Genomic DNA, 18582 nt, shown 5'->3' with positions numbered 1-18582 from the left:
GGAATAAAATTTTGAGCATATGACATTTGGAGGATAAATGAAGCGTGGTTTGTGCGCTGGCAACTCGGTGATATATAGTCACGTGCAAGAAACAATGAGTGTAAACAATAATTTAAAGTCAGCGGTATTCTAAATTTAATAGGCAAGTGTTGTTGATTTACGAAAAGAGGACAATGGTTAGAAAGACAAAAGACATGCAAGTTATTATCCGAGGTTAGATATATACTAGACATGTACTCCAGACTTTTCATCAGTTCACCTAGTACATCATGAATATACGTGAGTTCTATCTCCTTGACTTTGACCACCAAGTAACTAACCTCCATACAGTTCTCAATCGTGCATCATTGAAGCGTAGCTCCCGTACTCGCACTAGAAAGACTTCAGACGCTGGCTGTCAATCAACTCTCCAAATAATACCAGAGTGCTCAGAAACTCACGATGACTCGCGCCTCACTCTATCCGAATTTGCATTCTCAATCGACGATGCCCTGCTCATGCTCAATGACCGCGACACTCCTCGCTCACCTGCTCTCTCTGCGTCCTCTTCCACAGACGACAGCATGCCTGCTACTCCATATGCATCAGACGATGAAGATTTTACTCTTCCAACTCCCCGTATAACACCCAAGCGCGTCACCATTCGCCCTCTATGTATAAACAAGACCCGTTCTATCGTCTGCGAGCACGTCACCAATCCTCATGGAGAGGAAGACGAGTACGATTTCTACACACGCCAATTCGAGGACTTTATTTCCCTATACTCGCCTATGCCCTCTGCACCAGTACCCGCCCGTCCAGAATCTATCACTCTCTCACCCGACGTAGCATCCCGGCCACCAATACCACGCGGACGCAGTCGTTTCTCAAAAGCTCTCCCACTCCTTCCTCTCCCTACTCCGCCTTCAACGCCTATTCCACCCGTTCCACACCTCCCAGCCTCAGCCATCCGAAGAAAACGCGTCCTTCCACCCTTGCCCATATATCCGCCACCCCCGCCCCCAGTCGAAAATCGTCCCCCTCCTCGTATGGCTGTCCCCTCTGATATCGGAGAGCCTGATATCCTTGAACAAGAGGAGCAACAGCCAGCTCGTCCAATCGTGATCGAACAAGTGTGGTTCGACGATGAGGAAGAATCCATATATTCCCAGCCTTCCTTCGCACCACCTCAAGGCATCCATCCCATCACACCAACAGTCCCAGAAACACTCAGTCCCCCACGCGCAAGCACCGACTCTGACGCCTCCCGGTCGTCTCTGGATTCGTTTTCAAGCAGCCAATCGCACTCCTCCTTCTCATCCTTGGACTCATATGAAGAAACCGCCCCCATCTCCCCTTTCTCCTTCCCTCCCACTCCAGGACCCGAACCCCACCAACTCAGTAGTAGATGGAGCTGTTCTACGATATCCTCACACGCTGCTGAACCTCCACGCACAATTCTGAGTCCCTTGCGTGGGGTGTTTGTGTCGAAATCGAAGGCAAAGTCGGGATCGGGGTCATGGCGCGCCGCTCCTCCATTACTTCCGATCTTGTCTACCCCTCCTCGTTCTCGTGCATCACACAGTTCATCGCCTTCACAAACGCGGACCAACACCCACAATCAGACCCACACACAGAGTCCCTATCAAATGCCCCTGACACGAATGCTATTCCCTGCGACGCCTTCCCCACCCAGTACACCCACTCCCACCAGGCACATCCGCCGCCAACACTCACGCTCCTCGACGTCTTCTGGTTCGTCTGAAAGCGGGAGCTGTAAGAGCGGGGGGAGTGCGGGGTTGAGGAGGAAGCCGATCCCTATTGAAATGTTTCTGAGGGCTTGATCGGTGAGCGTGGGTGGGGTTTCGATTTTCCTGTCTATTGTCTTTGCCGTTTTGTTCTTTTTGTTGCACCTTTTTGCTCTCGTTCACTATGACGACGATCCATAATTATTGTATCTATTATCATCACTCACAGTTCGCTCATTCACGCATATCAATATTCATAATGTACCTGGACATTCTTTCACTTTGCATTTTTCGTTGACACATCACGTCTCTCGTTTGGCTTTTGCATGTCTTTCCATTTCGTCAGGGTTTTAGACGCCCTCTGTCTCTATAGCATAGTCCACTTGTAGCCTAGTCCATACTACGATGAAATGATATTCGATGTTTTGATGTTTCATTGCATGGTTTCTTAAAAATCATTCGTCTAGGGGAACAGGTGATGCTCGTTACAATCAGTCAACGCATTGGGGTGCCCACAGGATTACGAGCCGGGACTCCCGAAGACCTGCGCCAGGATCCTTCAGGCCGGTCCCCCCACTACTCCCCCCACTACAAGAGTTGCACCCTTCGAATGTTCCTGACGAGTGAGTCTTGTACTAACATGAAGAGAAATAGACCCCCGCAAGTTTTCCGCGGACAAGCTAATAAGTCTGCCGGAAGTCCAATAGCGATAACCCGCTAACACATTCAGAACAGGATTCCATAACCATCAAAAAAATCGTCCAGATCCAGGTAAGTCGTGTGAGAAGTACGAGACAATGAGCAGCGGAATAGATTCTTGTCGACAGTCGATACAAATTTCATACACGAAGTAGACTATTGCATCTAAGTGAGTATATAAGCTAACTACCTCGTGTACTATGCGGATGTTCGCTTGAATATTGGACAATCGAGGGCTTACAAAAGAGTGACATAATTGACGATGATAAACGAGCTCTAGATATTATTGCAGGTATGATTATATCTACGACTACGAGCGAGGCGACGTTAGTGACGAGTCAAAGATCGTCAAGTAGAGTAGCAATGCTCACCAGCCATTGCCAGAACGCTTCCATCTTATTCTTTGGCGCGGGTTCCTCATACGAGTCCGCCACGATCCCCGCTATGTCGCTCTTGAAGTCCATGTCCTTTGCAGCAACGGGCTTGGTACCATAGTAGAACCGAGCGCCATAGTACATGATTGGATAGGCGATGAATACGCTGTAATTGGTGATGAAAGTTGCAGTGTTCCACTTTCCTTTGAGAAAGACGTTCCATCCGCTGAGCTAGAGAGTAGAAGGATAGTCGGTCTAAACAGTGTTTTATCGGATACAAAAGTTGACATACGAGACAGATGACGACCGTTGAAGTTGCTCCCCACCACGCTGCGTATGGCTGGAGATTTGTGTAGTAAGGGAGCGTCTTACGGTCGATGCCTTGGACCTGCATGCCCTTGTAGAAGCGGAGGTACGTCACCGAAATACCAAACCACGTTAAAAGGCCAGCGATGGCTGTCATGTTGGTAAGCCAGATGAACACCGAACCCGCACCCGTGGATATAGCCATGAAAGCAAGAAGGGAGAAAGCGGCGGAGAAGAGGACAGCAACGTAAGGCAACCCGTTGCGTGTTGTTTTTAGGAAGTACTTGGGAGCATTTCCTGAGGCTGCAAGACCATCTACGAAGTTCGTCAATTTCGACGAGTTGGCTCCCATAAGTACTATACGCACAAACCGCACGAGACGCAGTGTACAAGTCACTAGATGAGGCAGACCATGCAGAAGTCAACAAACAAGCATTGATGAGCTATTTTGGATAATTAATATCAAATTTCTAGGTTTAAAGGGAAGGCAATGTGCGGCCTACCGAGGGAAAAGACTTAATTCCGGCTGTTTCAATAGCAATGACGAATGGAGACTTTGCGGCGGTTGCATTGGTCAATTGGAGATTTGGGTTGTTTGATGGTACAAGCAGACCGATGACGAATGTTCCACCGACGTAGAAAAGCAATATACGGATGTAAACCCTACGAATGGCTTTGGGCAAGGTACGACGAGGATTCTTTGCTTCTCCAGCAGCAATCTAGGTGAGATTCGTAAGCAATACATTCATTGACAAGCCCAGAATATAGCGTACAGCAACAATCTCAGTTCCAATGAACGAGAAAGCAGCCTGCGTCAAAACAGCCCACCAGCCAAGGAATCGTCCTGTGACACCTTCGATGCCATCATACTGAGCGAATGGTCCAGGATTTTTCCAGTAGCGGAATCCAATGCGGTCATGGTTTGGGCCACCTCCCAGGTCGATGACTATACCGAGAATAATAAGACTAGTGATTGTGATGACCTTGATGGATCTGTAGTACTCTCAGAAAACGAGATCGAGATATAGTATTCAGTACGCACGCAAATATGAATTCCGCCTCGCCGTAAGCGCTAGCACCGAACATATTGATGGTGAGAACGACGGCAATACACATGACGACCCATACTGAATTATTGACACTGTGAGTCCAAAAGTTTATCAATACTACAGCGGCAGAAATCTCGGCTTAGATGATAAAAAATGTCAGCAGGCACGTTAAGAAAACAAATTCGACTCAAGTACCAGGTGCTAAAAAGTAAAAGGTCAATAATTGTGAGAAATGAACGAGGACGAATGGGGACGTACAAGTAATCGACCAGTTGAACCAGTAATTCCAACCCATAGCAAAAGAGAACGCAGGGTCAACGAAGCGCTCGGCCAGTTTGATGTGACCACCAGGTATAGGCAGGTAAGCAACCTACGGAAATGAACATCAGGTATATGATCTACGTCTGGGACGTGCAGCAAGCGTGCCATTTCTCCCAAAGTGATCATGACGCAATAGACAATGGAGCCCATGACCGTGTAGCCCAGCAATAGACCGACGGGGCCTCCATTCGCTAAGGAGTCTGCAGTTCCAACAAAAAGACCAGTACCGATGACACCGCCAATACTTGACGCAGGTGAGAATTCGCCAGAGCAAAACATGGAATCCAACAGACCTGATCATGGATATGTGACGATTCTTGAGTTTACGTTGCAGGGTGTGGCGCGAGGGCCCCTGAATAGATTCTCCATCATGGTCTGAGACGTCAGAGAATTCGCCTCTTTTAGTGTGATAAGCAGCAGTGATCTTTTCGGCATGCATTATGGCGAGCGCCCCTGAGCGAGAAGGTAGGAGGGAAAAGATATGACTTCAACTCAATCACGACTCATACTAAATATATGAGGGTCTAGGAGGCTGTGGTAGTGTCTTCTTTATGGACATTAACCAATAAAGGCGCCACGTCTGATTAGGCGAACGGGGTTAGGCAGCTCCTTCCCGGACCTCCCGTGAATCTGCTCGAGCAGATCCGAGGATTTTTCTGGAAGGGGTATTAATATAATGGCATCTAGCTCCTATACAATATTGCACAGCATCAACACTTGATTTGAGTGATACGGTCGTCGGTCAATCATGTGTAGGTAGAACATAGCCTCCCGGTGTTGTGAGCCTATATCAGCATTTCAACAAAGCATACATGCACGACGTATATTATCGGTGTCACTCACGGAACGGAGGAGGTAATATGATGCGTGATAGGGCGCCATCTCTGAATCACAACACCTCGCCGTCATTTTTAATACCGTACATTTTACCTTTGTGAACACACCATACAACCAGCAAACGACCTTCATATTGGCGTCAGTTGCTTGTATCTATGGACAGGGAACGTGGCTGGCAGTCTGTAAAAGTATACCTCTAAAGTATGTATGTCTATAGACGTTAAAGCCAGTTGTTGTATCTGCATCAAAAACAAATAAGTTCCTTGAATAGTGTACCAGAAAGTGGGCTGGTCAGAAACCTACTATGGGGACTGCCAATGATCGAATCCAATTTGCCCTTGGCGGCCGATTCTACTCCGAATCATGATGTTCACCGATGACAAATCACGTGTTGTATCAGCTGGTGGTAATTGGTTTTTACAGGGCTCAGAGAGGCCAAGATTTGCCAGCAGATGGCACGTCTTCGAATTCATGCGTATCCTCGCACGACTGAGATCGATGGATCTTGTGATGTGGAGGCTCGTGCGCATGGAAACCTGCTTATATCATAGGAAGAAACCAGCAGCCTACAGCCTCCTACAGCTGGTCTCAAGTATCAGACGTTCGAATGAAAAATTGATGTGGGTGAGATCCGCAGTCCGAGATTGATGATTGCAGTCCCAGGAGATGGTGAATATATGAAGCATCTACTGCAGGAGGATGTGTCTATAACAATCAGAATGAGCAGGAGTGACTAGAATATCATAATGCACGATAAGCAGCAGTGACTTGCCAGAATAGCCTGAGTTGTAGGGCCTGACATGGGTTGACCCGGATGTTAACTGCGGGTAAGTTGAGAAATATGATCATGACCGTACCCATCAAGTGGTACGGATGCGAATCTACCCGTAGGTGTGCGGGTCACCCGCGGGTACTACATGATATATCTACCCCTTAACAAGTAGCGATAATGAAATTGGGCGAGTTAGTCGTTATCGATTTCTATGACATCGTGCATCCTGACGAGCTTGATCCTTTCCCTTGTTTCTTTGATGCTCTTACCAAGTATTTGAAAATCAAGCATTTGATTGGCGATTTCATCGTCTAAAAGGGGGTCTTGTACCACGAATCGATAACCGCATCTGAGCTTTGAAGACTTGTGAATTGATGCCGTGTTAAAAGTGATTGACCTGCAAACGACCGCAGGAAAATGCTTGTTCTGCGTCCACAAAGGATCAGAATGCATCAAAATATAAGAGTCATTCAGATCACATACCTGTCGCAGATAAGAAGTCCAACTTGAACGACATTTGAGCCAGACAAGGTCTCTTTTAATGATTAATCAAATCAACGACTGCAATGCGGTAGACTGACCTAACGGATCAGATTGGTCTGTTTGGAAGGAGTGCGAATTCGGGTAGACTATGACCCGTGCCACGACGCCTGCATGTTGATGCCCGTGGGTTCCACCCGGGCCGCACCTCTACCCATGTCAGGCCCTACTGACTTACCGTGATTCAGAAATTATGGCTGCCGACATTAGGACGAACGAAGCTGGGATCATTTCAATTCTCGCGGAGAACGGCAAATTTCATCAGCCAGTTCAAGGGAAAATTGATGGTCTAGCCCGAAGCTTGGGCAGGATACCCCCGTGCGAAACCAATGCTTTACATAATCAGGAAAAGTTTTCCGTTTACGAGACGACGGCCCGGACCCGAATGGACATTTTTTTAATTGACCAGGTCCAGTTCAACTCATGTTCACTTTCATTGTGCTTGCGGGGTTCCACTGCTTGAAGGCCTTACTCCACTATCGTCCCAGTCATTAGGCGAGTCCCTGACAAAAATCATCGATGGTTACACCATGCGTGGTCATAGCATGCTATTGGACACCAAAAATCGGCTTGTCATGTGGATGCATCAACGTGGACTTCTCACCGAACCAAGCAGAAGGTACCAATGGCTTGGAGAGTAGTTACATCAAGAGGTATACTTGACAACTCCTCAAGCGCGCGATCACTGTTGTACATAGATGGCGGAGCGTCAAGGCCGTCACTTGAGACGCTGGAACACGTGCGCTTTTGGACCGAGGCTTTGCGCATGAATGTTGTCGCAACCTAGAGACCCTGCAGAACTCGAATTGTATTCCCGCTACACGTCGATCGGACCATCAGGAAACTGGTGAGTTCTTGCTGGGGATTATGCTGATTATGGTGCTTTTACATAGTCATATTCCAATGTGACGAAAACCTTTCCTATACATTACGATATATGACTGATATCTTCTTCTCACAGCACAGAATCTGATTTTCAAAATTCGCTATGACCGTTCACATCCATATGAGGGGATGTGCACTCAAATCTGGATCAAAGTTTAGCCTTGCTTTAACCCCAGTTTTTCAACTGCGGGTATGTTTAACTATTTTGCTGACACTTCCAAGTTCGGCTGAAATTTTGATCAAGACAGAACACGACGACACCTACACAAATTGAGTAGTCTGATAAAATATTAAATGGGAACCTCCATCCCGCCCCATTCTAACACCCTGAACAAAGTCACATCACTAGCTCTTGCAGGGTCAACTCCAACTACATCTACCCACCAGTCAACGTCTTTCTCGGCTCGCATTTGTGCATTAGCCCAATTTGCCAAGTGCTCCTGACGGATACCTTTGAACAACATGCATACGCGAGTCACGACGTCAGGCTGCGGAGAAATGTGTAAAGAAGCGGTACGTTCGTATGCCGCTTGACGGACAAATCGGAGGGCGATGTATTCGTGCTTAAGGATGTATGGTAGCCAGTAGCTACCATGGCAGTTTTAGTGACGTGTTTATGAGATAGCGCATATTTACGCACGTTATGAATGATGTTCTAGCTTCGGTGTGAAGTCCCAAAACCTTGAGTGATTTATCGAGGTAAACTGTTACTTTGTCCGCTGGAATAACAATTGAATCCGTATCATAGAGAGTGCTGGAGATTGGATTGAATGTATCCACTAGTTGCGGTTTGGATGCTGATGATTGGGGAAATGCTTGCAAATTTAGCCTGCGAAGAAGAATACAAGTTAGAATAGTGGTTTTTATATCACCAGAGGACTTACTCTGCCTCCCAGAACAAGTACGACACATCTAAACCAGAATAATGTTCAGTCAGACTCCCATCTTGATGGGTGCGAACGTTCCATTCTAAACGTTGTCCGTGGTCTTCTATGGCAACAACGGGATAGATGACAGAGAGGCTCCACTCAGGAATGAGGGAGAGTGTGACAGAAACATCGATTTCGGAAGGCGAGTATAAATAAATGACTGGCTTTCTGACAAACGGCCCATCTTCATAGACTGGAAAACAGTCACAATCCTCCATGGTGTACGATCTGATACGCCGATTCGCATGCATTATTACCCCACATAAACCCATCAAACACCCTAACCAAAACTGCCCTGACAGGAGTGGGACGTTGTCCCAATACTTAATTAGCATCAGCAACAAGTTTGGCCACCTCGAGATTTTAGCGGTCTGGATCTCGCCAGATGGAAAAACAAGTTTGATTGTGACGTTGCCATCGTTCCTGCTATGGGGTCAACTTCAGTACTGAAAATATCTGGAGAATATTTGGCGTACGAGCTATACTGTTCGTTAAACTGACTTGGCCCCGGTTGATTGTTAGGCAATGAAATATTAGGCAGTGGGACGGATGATATGCTTTCCGCACGTCGAGTCACCTCAACAATGTTAAGCAAGTCGACGGCATCGTCCCATATTTCAGCCGTGATGTCCACATAGTGGCCATCGCAAACATCAAGTTGATTGGTCTGAAACGTGACCTCATCTCTCGAAATGCTTGGGAAATGTTTACAGGCGGAGTCAAGCACGAGCTAATACATGAAATATCTTGTGTGAGGTATGAAGGATTTGAATAATTGTTCCACTCACATTATACGACCTTTGCCGTTTAACTATGACCCGTTTTTGACCATGTTTCAAAACAAGATGTTGCGAAATTTGTTTCTCTTCAGTCTGAGCCTTCATACTTGAAGCTTTCAAGCAGAGGGTGATGACGCTGTCTATGAACTATGGCATGCTGGCACTTGATCCTTTAATAACAGCGGCGACTAGATGACTATCTGCTATATTGCTGCGCTGTTGGTCTGTGGCAGACGTTTTGAATTCGATACGTGCATGAGTAGGATTGGGCAAAATACATAATTGTCATGTATGGCGAGACTCACCAACTGCATCCTGGACTTGGCTGTAGCATAAATACATCGTCACTCGCTGAGACCGACGAACCTGTTCGAAATGTCATTCATATGATTTTCTCACCATGTGTTGCCGACCAGTTCAATACATGACTATTCGATCTATCGCACGAAGTGTGTGGATGCGAAGATGTTGGGGAGAACTTATCGTGATATGAGTAGTGCAGTGCTTGACCCAGCCTGACTGAAGCCATGGCATGGTTGAGGCTTGACGTGGTTGTAAAATTGGTGAGAGGCGAATACAGCACTCCAGGGGCTGTATGTAGATGAACATTCATATGATGATCATTAGCGCTAGCGAGGGTTCAAAGTGTTTAAAATTCATTTTGAGCGACATAAGATAGTATTTGAACTTTGAACATAATCTGTACCTGAGGATGAAATAAATTTATGGCGGTGCCGGGGCTGCCTCACATATTTATTTATTTTAAAAATTGAGGGGTTCGATTCTGAGTCTTGGCCGTACCTGGGACCGGACCATGAGTACGGTTCCGAAAGTTTCCTGTTCGAACCAAGATTCGGAACGGCAGGAGCACTAGCGTGGCCATGGACGATGATGATTCGTAGTTCTGTATGTCCTGGTTGCCTCTGGTAACGTGCTCATCTCTCGTTGATTGGTTGCTATAAATACGCACAATGTATACCCAAACTTTGTAAACAACTTGAATGTTCAAACCATGATCGTCAAGCATGCTTGCAACGTTGTAAGTTTGCTTGAAGTCGAATGTAATTTAGCATGCATGAAGAATTCCTTGTGGGGCAGTAAAAGGTCTCCTTAAACCGCTAAGTTGTCTTTAGAGAAAGTTTGATGTACTACTGAAGCACTTTTAGTACCAGCAAAGTCGACGACAGGATACCCTGCTGGCATTGCATCTGTTCGAAGGCTCGACAAGATGAATTTCAAAGAACAATATCTTTCAGCACATAAAAGCCAGCACATCTTACTTATTTTCTTCAAAAAATCCTGCAGCTGATCCCACCCACATCAGACGAAACTCAAACAATGCGTGTCTCCTCTGCAACTGTCCTTGCCGTCATTACGTCATTAGCATCATCAATTTCCGCCGCGCCCGCTGACGTGGCTGTTACGAGGCGACAATGTGCCAACTATTGCTTCCAGGACACAGATTGCACTATATGCGGTATGAAATATTGTGTGAGTATCAATAGCTTTCCTGGATTTGATAACACGACTCACCTGCATGGCAGGGCTTCTTCTGGTTCTGTAGTGACTAGTATACTGAGTGGGTCATGTTTCTGCTTTCAAATCGGTGCACTATGGCCATTGGCACTAACGTACGATTTATTTGTAGAGTCGACCAACGCGCCGTCAGTAAAAGAATCGGTAGAATTAGCGTGATTTTCTGTCGATCAGGAAATTAGAACTTGAGCTTCAAATTGACGGTTGTAAATACTAAATGTTCTCATTTATCATGGTCACTTCGAGAGTAATTGACTTTGAATCAATGACGAATGATTTTATTATACATGTCAGAACCTGGTAATGAAACTTATAAATTTCATCAAAGCATGAACCAGGATACAAGGGGAGTATGCCATAGAGAGTGTAGAAACATGTCAGAGACTGAAGAAATGTCAGAGGACTGGAATGACATGGAACGAAAGACGTGTAAATGAAAAAGAAAAACAGATGCAAAGTCGGAGGGTTCAATATGGATATGAGCGAGCGGTCACGACAATAGATACAATAATTATGAATTGTCGTCGTTAACGAGAGAGAAGTGATATCGAATACAGAACAGAACAGAGGGTATATATACTCGTCTGTACCTTTACCCTAATCCCAATCTTAACTTCAACGTCTATTTTGACACCCCCAGCAAGGGACTCGCAATCGCACGTGGAGGTTCAGTGACAAGTGAGGATACCGTGGAGCTGCTCCATATGTGGGTTGCCGTCTTGGAGTGATAGGAAAGGAAACTGCAGAGATGGGAATACTTTCTTCAGAGCTCGAGCTCAAGGAATGGGACTGGCTGCTTGAAAATAATCGACAGACGACTGGAGGTGTCAAAGTCAGTGCTTGCGCGGAGGGCTTCTCGGGAACTATTGGAGAGATGGGGTGGATATCTCGGGCCAACGCTAAGAAAGGCTGGGAATAGATCAATTCACCCTCATAGTCGAACGATACGTTTCGAATAGGTAAGGTAGATTCTTACTCCTCTTTTTTGATATTGCTTTGAAGACGCCGGGAGAGCGACTGTGTCATCAACGTGGCAACACAGCAGCAAAACGCGTACCTCTGCTTAGATTTGGCTTAGATTAGGGGAAGTTCAGTAAAGTTTTGATGCGTGCTTGCGCAGATTTTGCTAAAATCAGCGTTATGAATCATATAAATGCAGAGCCAGTACTATGTATGAACGAGGACGATCTTACCAAAGTTCGATTCATCAACAGAATTTTGTCGGCGGGCGGCCCGAGAGGAGTTTTTATCACTCTACACCAATTTTACAACGGACCTTACATGGCGATCTGCTGGTATTGCAGATATCAATGCGGCACAACTACAAGAAGAATTCCAGGGACATTCAGAGTTTGAACATCAGATGACCTGACGTTCAAGTTATAGAAGATTATTTGACATATAAGCAAGGTGTTCACTGACCCCCTTCAGATCGATTTGATCCCATACCACATCTTCATTCACAATGCGTTTCTGCTCTGCAATGGTCCTCGCCGTCGGTACTGCTTTAGTCTCTGCCACGGCCATTGGCGCTGTCGCTGAGGAATGTAACTTATTTTGCTGGTCTGATGATCAATGCGACACATGTCCGCTGTCTGGATATTTCCGGGTTTGCGTGAGTATCAGTAGTTTTCCTAGACTTTATAGCCTGACTCACCTGCATGGCAGATCATTCCTTTCTGCTTTGTGAGTCATGTTTCACGTTGATGCAGTATATAGCGGTTGGCACTGACGCGCGAGTTACTGTTACTAGTGATTGGTCGACTCAATGTGCATCAGGACATCATCGGTCCACTTCCAAACTCGGTGTGATGATGAGTAGGTACAGATGGCATGTGCGCTGCCAGTGAGTTTGATGACTAAGCCCACGGAATCGTCCGTGGGGAACCTCTTTGCTTCGCCTCCACCATCAGTAAATTTAGACCAATCTTTATAAACTGCCTTTTACACCACTTGTATCTTATTTGAGTTTCATTCTGTCACAAGTGCCTACAACGTATATCCGCAAAATGGTATGTTTCATATAAATCTTGAGCAGCCGCTATCCCAATAGTAATAAGCTCTTCGCAGAAGTTCAAAACACCGATCTCAAATGGTTTTAATCAATGACGTGCGAGCTTGCGCATACTGACTCTGACTTGAATGTTCGTATATATTATTATTATAGGTAATCTTGCACTTTGTCCTGTCATTGGCGTGCTGGGGCGATCATCTTACGGTGGAATCAATAGACTCAGATGCTCACGATTTAGCCGGTGAAGCAGTTTGAGCTTTTCCGCCATTAGACCTTGTCGAACATTCTCGAAACTATCAAAGTCGAAAGTCGGATGTACGCAGTGTACGGTACGGGACCCGGTGTGTTTTTATCGAGTCCGACATCGTGCACGTTTAATTGTACTATTTAAAAGGTCGTATAAGTAACATTGACGGTGCTAGACTGCGCCGTAAGTGACTTGCACCCTACTTGGAGCTGGAAGTGGACCGATGATACCCTGATGCAAATTGATGAACTCCGAGTCGACCAATCACTAGTAACAGTAACTCGCGCGTCAGTGCCAACTGCTATATACTGCCCCAACGTGAAATATGACTCACAGTGCAGAAAGGAACGATCTGCCATGCAGGTGAGTTAGGCTATCAAATCTAGGAAAACTACTGATACTCACGCAAATCCCCAGATAATAATCTGGACAGGTGTTGCATTGGTGATCAAAAAGGCAAAAGACTCTACATTGCTCAGCGACAGCGCCTATGGCCGTGGCAGAGACTAAAGCAGTACCGACAGCGAGGACCATTGCAGAGCAGAAACGCATTGTGAATGAGGATGGGATATGGGATCAAATCAATCTGAAGAGGGTTGGTGGACATGTTGCTTATATGTCAAATAATCTTCCATAAAGTCAGGTTATCTAATGTCCAAACTCTGAATGTCCCTGGAATTTTTCTTGTAGTTATGCCGCATTGATATCTGCAATACCAGCAGATCGCCATGTAAGGTCTGTTGGAAATTTGGTGTAGAGTGATAAAAATTCCTCCCGGACCGCCGACAAAATTCTGTTGATGAATCGAACTTTGGTAAGATCGTCCTCGTTCATACATAGTACTGGCTCTGCATTTGTATGATTCATAACGCTGATTTTAGCAAAATCTGCGCAATCGCGCATCAAAACTGTACTGAACTTCCGCCAATCTAAGCATCGGTAAGCATTTTGCTGCTGTGTTGCCACGATGCGGTGGGCCATTGCATGACTTGCGTTGATGACACAGTCGCACCTTCTCCCGGCGGGCGTCTCCCAAGCAACATACAAGAAGAGGAGCAAGAACTTAACTTACCTATCCGAAAAGTATGATTCGACCACGAGGACGAATTGATCTATTCCCGGCCTTTCCTAGCGTTGGCCTGAGATATCCACCCCATCTCTCCAATAGTCCCCGAAAAGTCCTCCGCGCAAGCACTGACTTTCACACCTCCGGTCATCTCTCGATTATTTTCAAGCAGCCAGCCCCACTCCTTGAGCTCGAGCTCTGAAGGAAATATTCCCATCTCTTCGATTTCCCTTCCTATTACTCCAAGACCGGAAACCCACATATAGAGCTGCTCCACGATATCGTCGCTTGTTGCTGAACCTCCACGTGCAATTGTGAGTCCCTTGCGAGGGGTGTCAAAATCGAAGTTGAAGTTAAGATTGGGATTAGGGTAAGAATACAGACGAGTATCGCCTCTGCTCTGTTCTGTATTTGATTGACTTTGGTGAAGGTTTTCGATATCACTTTTCTCTCGTCGACGACGATTCATTGTATCTATCATCATGATCGCTTGCTCATATTCATATTGTACCCTCTGACTTTGCATCTCTTTTTCTTTTTCGTCAACACGTCTTTCGTTCCATCTTGGAGCACATGCTGAAGGTGTGCGAACTTCGAAGATAATTAATTCTCGTCACATTCGAGCTCGCGGCCAGTACTCTTTCTAGCTACGACGTATGTCAATTCGTTCCTCTTCTCTTCTCGCAACACGTATACATGCACCTATCAACACTTTCAGCAAATCAGTTCCCTGCGGATACCATCGATTTCATCAAGTCTTACGATCCTTGGAATTATAGGACTCTCGAAAACCTCATTATTATCATTTGATACATCCGTTTCTGGACGTTTCCTTCCTGCCCGCTCACCAAGGACTCCCAACGCGTTCATATGGCCCTCCAAGCGTTTCAAACTGTCCTCATCCCAAGCTGCTCTCTCTGGCCTGCGTGCTACAATCAAGCCCATCAAACGTGCCTCCAAGCATCGCAAGATTAATGTCGTTTCAAGCACCTTCTACGGGACGTATGCGATGGCATAATCGAACTTCGTGATACTCTATACGATTTTGAAGACATGATAGACGCGGATGTCCGTGCGTATGGCTGTTCTACCAGTCTGAAAGTTGAGTGGAAGTACTGGGTACAATAGTTGGATCGAACGGTGCGTGTCTGTGTTCTGTGTTCGTTACTCGCGCGCGCGCTGAATGACCTTTGATGCACTCATCAGTGACCCGTGGGTCGTGAATGTCTCAGGTGAGTACATGCGCTCTTTCCCTTGCCGATACTTTTACTCTTACACATATCGAAAAGATGAAGAACTGCGACTGTGTTGATTCTCGAATTTCGCAGTCACTAGCGCACAACATATCGATGGACGGATTCATAACAGCACCTCCGCCGACCATGTGGTTCTCACCAATCTCAACAGCCACCCGCTCACGCACATCGCTACTAGCTATCTTCCCAGATGTTTCCGCACCACGTCGGAGTTCACCTCCTTTCCAACCACATCTCCAGCACAAAGCGCATTCTCTCTCTCATTCCCTTTTTGGCCCACCGTCTCCCCCACCTCTCCCTGATATCCGTCACAACAACAAATGATACTTTGCACTTCAAACTATCAACCCTCACCGACCCATCAGCAGTATACGCTAAAACGCTCTCTGAACCATCAAGGTTCAACCAGCTTAAATGTGGTCCTGTAGCAAGACAACGGTGCGTTTACTTACTGAGCATCAAGGAAGGGCATAGACGGGATCAGTTCGAAGCTGCCCTTGTGCACAGGTATTGGCTGAAGCGCTGGAACGTAGTCTTAGAGGCTCGTTGACTACTTGTGTAGATTTACTTCTTCTTGCACAAATACATAATCTCCGTTTCTCGTCGCTTTGCAGGCACTCATTTCAACACAAATCTTGTTGCACCAGGAGCTTACTTCGAAGCCACAAAATTTCTACGTCTCCTAAATGTTGTGATATTCAGCGTGTATAAGCCCATTGAGCACGGCCAGTGGGGTGTCAATAAATGTCGAACATCATGCAAAGGTTGCTTATTTGAGTATCAAGCTGGCGAAGGGCTATGTGTTTGACATCCAGCTCATCCAAAAATTGCAAATATAGAATTTGAATCAAACTCGAGTCCGTCGGAAGTTGGTTCAAAGAGATACGGAAGCATTGCCTATATATGGTACTTCTAGCTGAGTAATTGAGCACGAGTATCCGGGCTTCCATAGAATCGTCCATGGGGAACCGGTGAAGCGGTTTGAGCTTTTCCACCATTAGACCTTGTCGAACATTCTCGAAACCATCAAAGTCGAAAGTCAGATGTACGCAGTGTACGGTATGGGACAGCACTAGACTGCGCCGTGAGTGACCTGCACCCTACTTTGAGCTGGAAAGTGGAGTGATGATGTCCTGACGCACATTGATCAACTCCGAGTCAACCAATCACTAGTAACAGTAACTCGTGCGTCAGTGCCAACCGCTATATACTGCATCAACGTGAAACATGACTCGCCCAGCAGAAAGGAAAGATCTGTCATGCAGGTGAGTCAGGCTATCAAATCTAGGAAAACTACTGATATTCACGCAGATCCCCTGATATGTAGGTTGCGGACAGGTGCTGCATTGGTAATCATGCACGCAAAATAAACATTGCTCAGCGACAGCGCCTACGGCCGTGGCAGACACTAAAGCAGTACCAACGGCGAGGACCGTTGCAGAGCAGAAACGCATTGTGAATGAGGATGAGATATGGGATCAAATCAATCTGAAGGGGGGGTTAGTGAACAATAAACATCTTGCTTATACGTCAAATGATAAGTCAGGTCATCTGATTTCCAAGCTCTGAATATCCCCTTCTTGTAGGTGTGCCGCAATGATATCTGCAATACCAGCAGATTGCCATGTAATGTCTGTTGGAAATTTGATGTAGAGTGATAAAAATTCCTCCCGGACCTGCGTTGATGACACAGTCGCGCCTTCTCCCGGCGGGCGTCTCCCAAGCAACATAAAAGAAGAGGAGCAAGAACTTACCTTACCTATCCGAAAAGTATGATTCGACCACGAGGACGAATTGATCTATTCCCGGCCTTTTCTAGCGTTGGCCCGAGATATCCACCCCATTTGATTGACTTTGCTGAAGGTTTTCGATATCACTTTTCTCTCGTCGATGACGATTCGTTGTATCTATCATCATGATCGCTTGCTCATATTCATATTGTACCCTCTGACTTTGCATCTCTTTTTCTTTTTCGTCAACACGTCTTTCGTTCCATGTAATTCCAGTCTTCTGAGTCTCTTATACATTTCTTCAATCTCCGACACGTATCTGCACTCTCTATAGCATACTCCCTTGTATCCTGGTTCATGCTACGATGAAATTTATATGTTTCATTACCAGGTTCTGACATGGATGATAAAATCATTCATCATTGATTCAAAGTCAATTATTCTCGAAGTGACCATGATGAACGAAAACATCTAGTATTTACAACCGTCAATCCGAAGCTCAAGTACTTATTTCCTGATCGACCGAAAATCAAGCAGGCTCCGCCAATGCTTTTCCTGACGGCGTGTTGGTCGACTTTACAAATAAATCGTATGTTAGTGCCAATGGCCATATTGCACCAATTTGAAAGCAGAAACGCGACTCACTACATATTATAGGTAACAGATGCCGAAAGCGCTCTGCAATGCAGGTGAGTCATGTTATCAAATCCAAGAAAGCTGTTGATACTCACACATTGCGTCTTACCGCATTCATGGCAATTGTAGTCATTGTGGCAAAAATCGGGACAATCCGCAGCGGCGTCGGTGGGCATGGCGGAAATTGATGATACTAAAGACGCAACGACGGCAAGGACAATTGCAGAGGAGCAATGCATTGTTTGAGTCTGGTGTGATGTGAATGGCCCGAAGAAAATCGTAGGAAGATGGCGGGATTTTATGTACTGGGTGTTTTTCTTTGAAATTCATCTTGTTGTGCCCTCATACAGATGTATCTGTAATGCCAGCAGGATATCTTGTCAGTCTTTAAGATCATAATCAGCAATGTGACGTGGTCGACTGGCCATCGGTACCAAAAGAGCTTTAAGTAGTACTTTCTCCATTTACTGGGAGACACTGGGCCCGACCTAGTGCTGTCGCGGTTCAATCCATGGTTGCACCAGCCAGAACCGGACCGGAAAACAGTTCTCAGTTCTGGGACATCCCGAACGGTTCTGTTTTGGTTCGGGAAGGATGAACCATTCTGAACCTGGCTCAGCAGTATCAATTTCGAGTCTTCGGGATTTGCACCCTTGGTCAATCAGTTTACCTTCAGCCATTTGAAGGTAAGTGCTAATTAATCAAACTCTCAATTCTCTCACCCTAAGTTTGGCTCACGGCTCAGCCTGAGGTTTTGCAAAGCCCAAGCCCTCCAAAGCTGAAGCTCAGGCCGAACTGGGCGCGCACAGCACTAGAACTCTGGATGTGAACATTAGCGATCTGAGAATAGCAGGACAACAGTAGTTGGCTTACCCTCGG

At 46.1% G+C, this 18582-nt stretch overlaps 6 protein-coding genes across 6 annotated transcripts; 2 read left to right on the top strand and 4 right to left on the bottom strand.

Annotated features, from left to right (window-relative positions):
* Positions 1-160: 160 nt before the first annotated feature.
* EDB93DRAFT_1137594 (uncharacterized protein) lies at positions 161-2163 on the top strand. Its single transcript, XM_041449197.1, has 2 exons — positions 161-279; positions 331-2163. The coding sequence occupies exons 1-2, from the start codon at positions 270-272 to the stop codon at positions 1821-1823; spliced, it is 1503 nt and encodes a 500-aa protein (XP_041309038.1). The 5' UTR covers positions 161-269; the 3' UTR covers positions 1824-2163.
* Positions 2164-2764: 601 nt separating this feature from the next.
* On the bottom strand, positions 2765-4915 carry EDB93DRAFT_1239929 (amino acid permease; the record flags this gene model as incomplete). Its single annotated transcript, XM_041451696.1, has 9 exons — positions 2765-3031; positions 3093-3421; positions 3474-3549; positions 3610-3825; positions 3880-4099; positions 4149-4293; positions 4414-4525; positions 4582-4720; positions 4770-4915. 9 exons carry the CDS (start codon positions 4913-4915, stop codon positions 2765-2767), a joined length of 1650 nt encoding a protein of 549 aa, XP_041309037.1.
* Positions 4916-7792: 2877 nt separating this feature from the next.
* EDB93DRAFT_254693 (uncharacterized protein) lies at positions 7793-9421 on the bottom strand. The gene is made up of 5 exons (XM_041455865.1): positions 9228-9421; positions 8916-9169; positions 8395-8862; positions 8151-8339; positions 7793-8098 (listed from the first exon to the last, which is right to left on the bottom strand). The coding sequence occupies exons 1-5, from the start codon at positions 9321-9323 to the stop codon at positions 7801-7803; spliced, it is 1305 nt and encodes a 434-aa protein (XP_041309036.1). The 5' UTR covers positions 9324-9421; the 3' UTR covers positions 7793-7800.
* Positions 9422-12219: 2798 nt separating this feature from the next.
* Positions 12220-13023, top strand: EDB93DRAFT_1336532 (uncharacterized protein; the record flags this gene model as incomplete). Its single annotated transcript, XM_041455336.1, has 5 exons — positions 12220-12369; positions 12423-12440; positions 12467-12600; positions 12724-12766; positions 12922-13023. The coding sequence occupies 5 exons, from the start codon at positions 12220-12222 to the stop codon at positions 13021-13023; spliced, it is 447 nt and encodes a 148-aa protein (XP_041309035.1).
* Positions 13024-14127: 1104 nt separating this feature from the next.
* Positions 14128-15796, bottom strand: EDB93DRAFT_1336531 (uncharacterized protein; the record flags this gene model as incomplete). Its single annotated transcript, XM_041455335.1, has 6 exons — positions 14128-14672; positions 14699-14783; positions 14844-15074; positions 15540-15635; positions 15692-15759; positions 15790-15796. The coding sequence occupies 6 exons, from the start codon at positions 15794-15796 to the stop codon at positions 14128-14130; spliced, it is 1032 nt and encodes a 343-aa protein (XP_041309034.1).
* A 521-nt stretch (positions 15797-16317) lies between these two features.
* Positions 16318-17281, bottom strand: EDB93DRAFT_1137534 (uncharacterized protein). The gene is made up of 2 exons (XM_041449196.1): positions 16649-17281; positions 16318-16602 (listed from the first exon to the last, which is right to left on the bottom strand). Exons 1-2 carry the CDS (start codon positions 16789-16791, stop codon positions 16485-16487), a joined length of 261 nt encoding a protein of 86 aa, XP_041309033.1. The 5' UTR covers positions 16792-17281; the 3' UTR covers positions 16318-16484.
* Between the last annotated feature and the right edge of the window lie 1301 nt (positions 17282-18582).

The sequence above is a fragment of the Suillus bovinus genome (genome assembly GCF_016758785.1).
Source record: "Suillus bovinus strain UH-Sbo-P2 chromosome Unknown EDB93scaffold_18, whole genome shotgun sequence".
Lineage (NCBI taxonomy): Eukaryota > Fungi > Basidiomycota > Agaricomycetes > Boletales > Suillaceae > Suillus > Suillus bovinus.
This window is presented reverse-complemented; position numbering and strand designations above follow the sequence as displayed.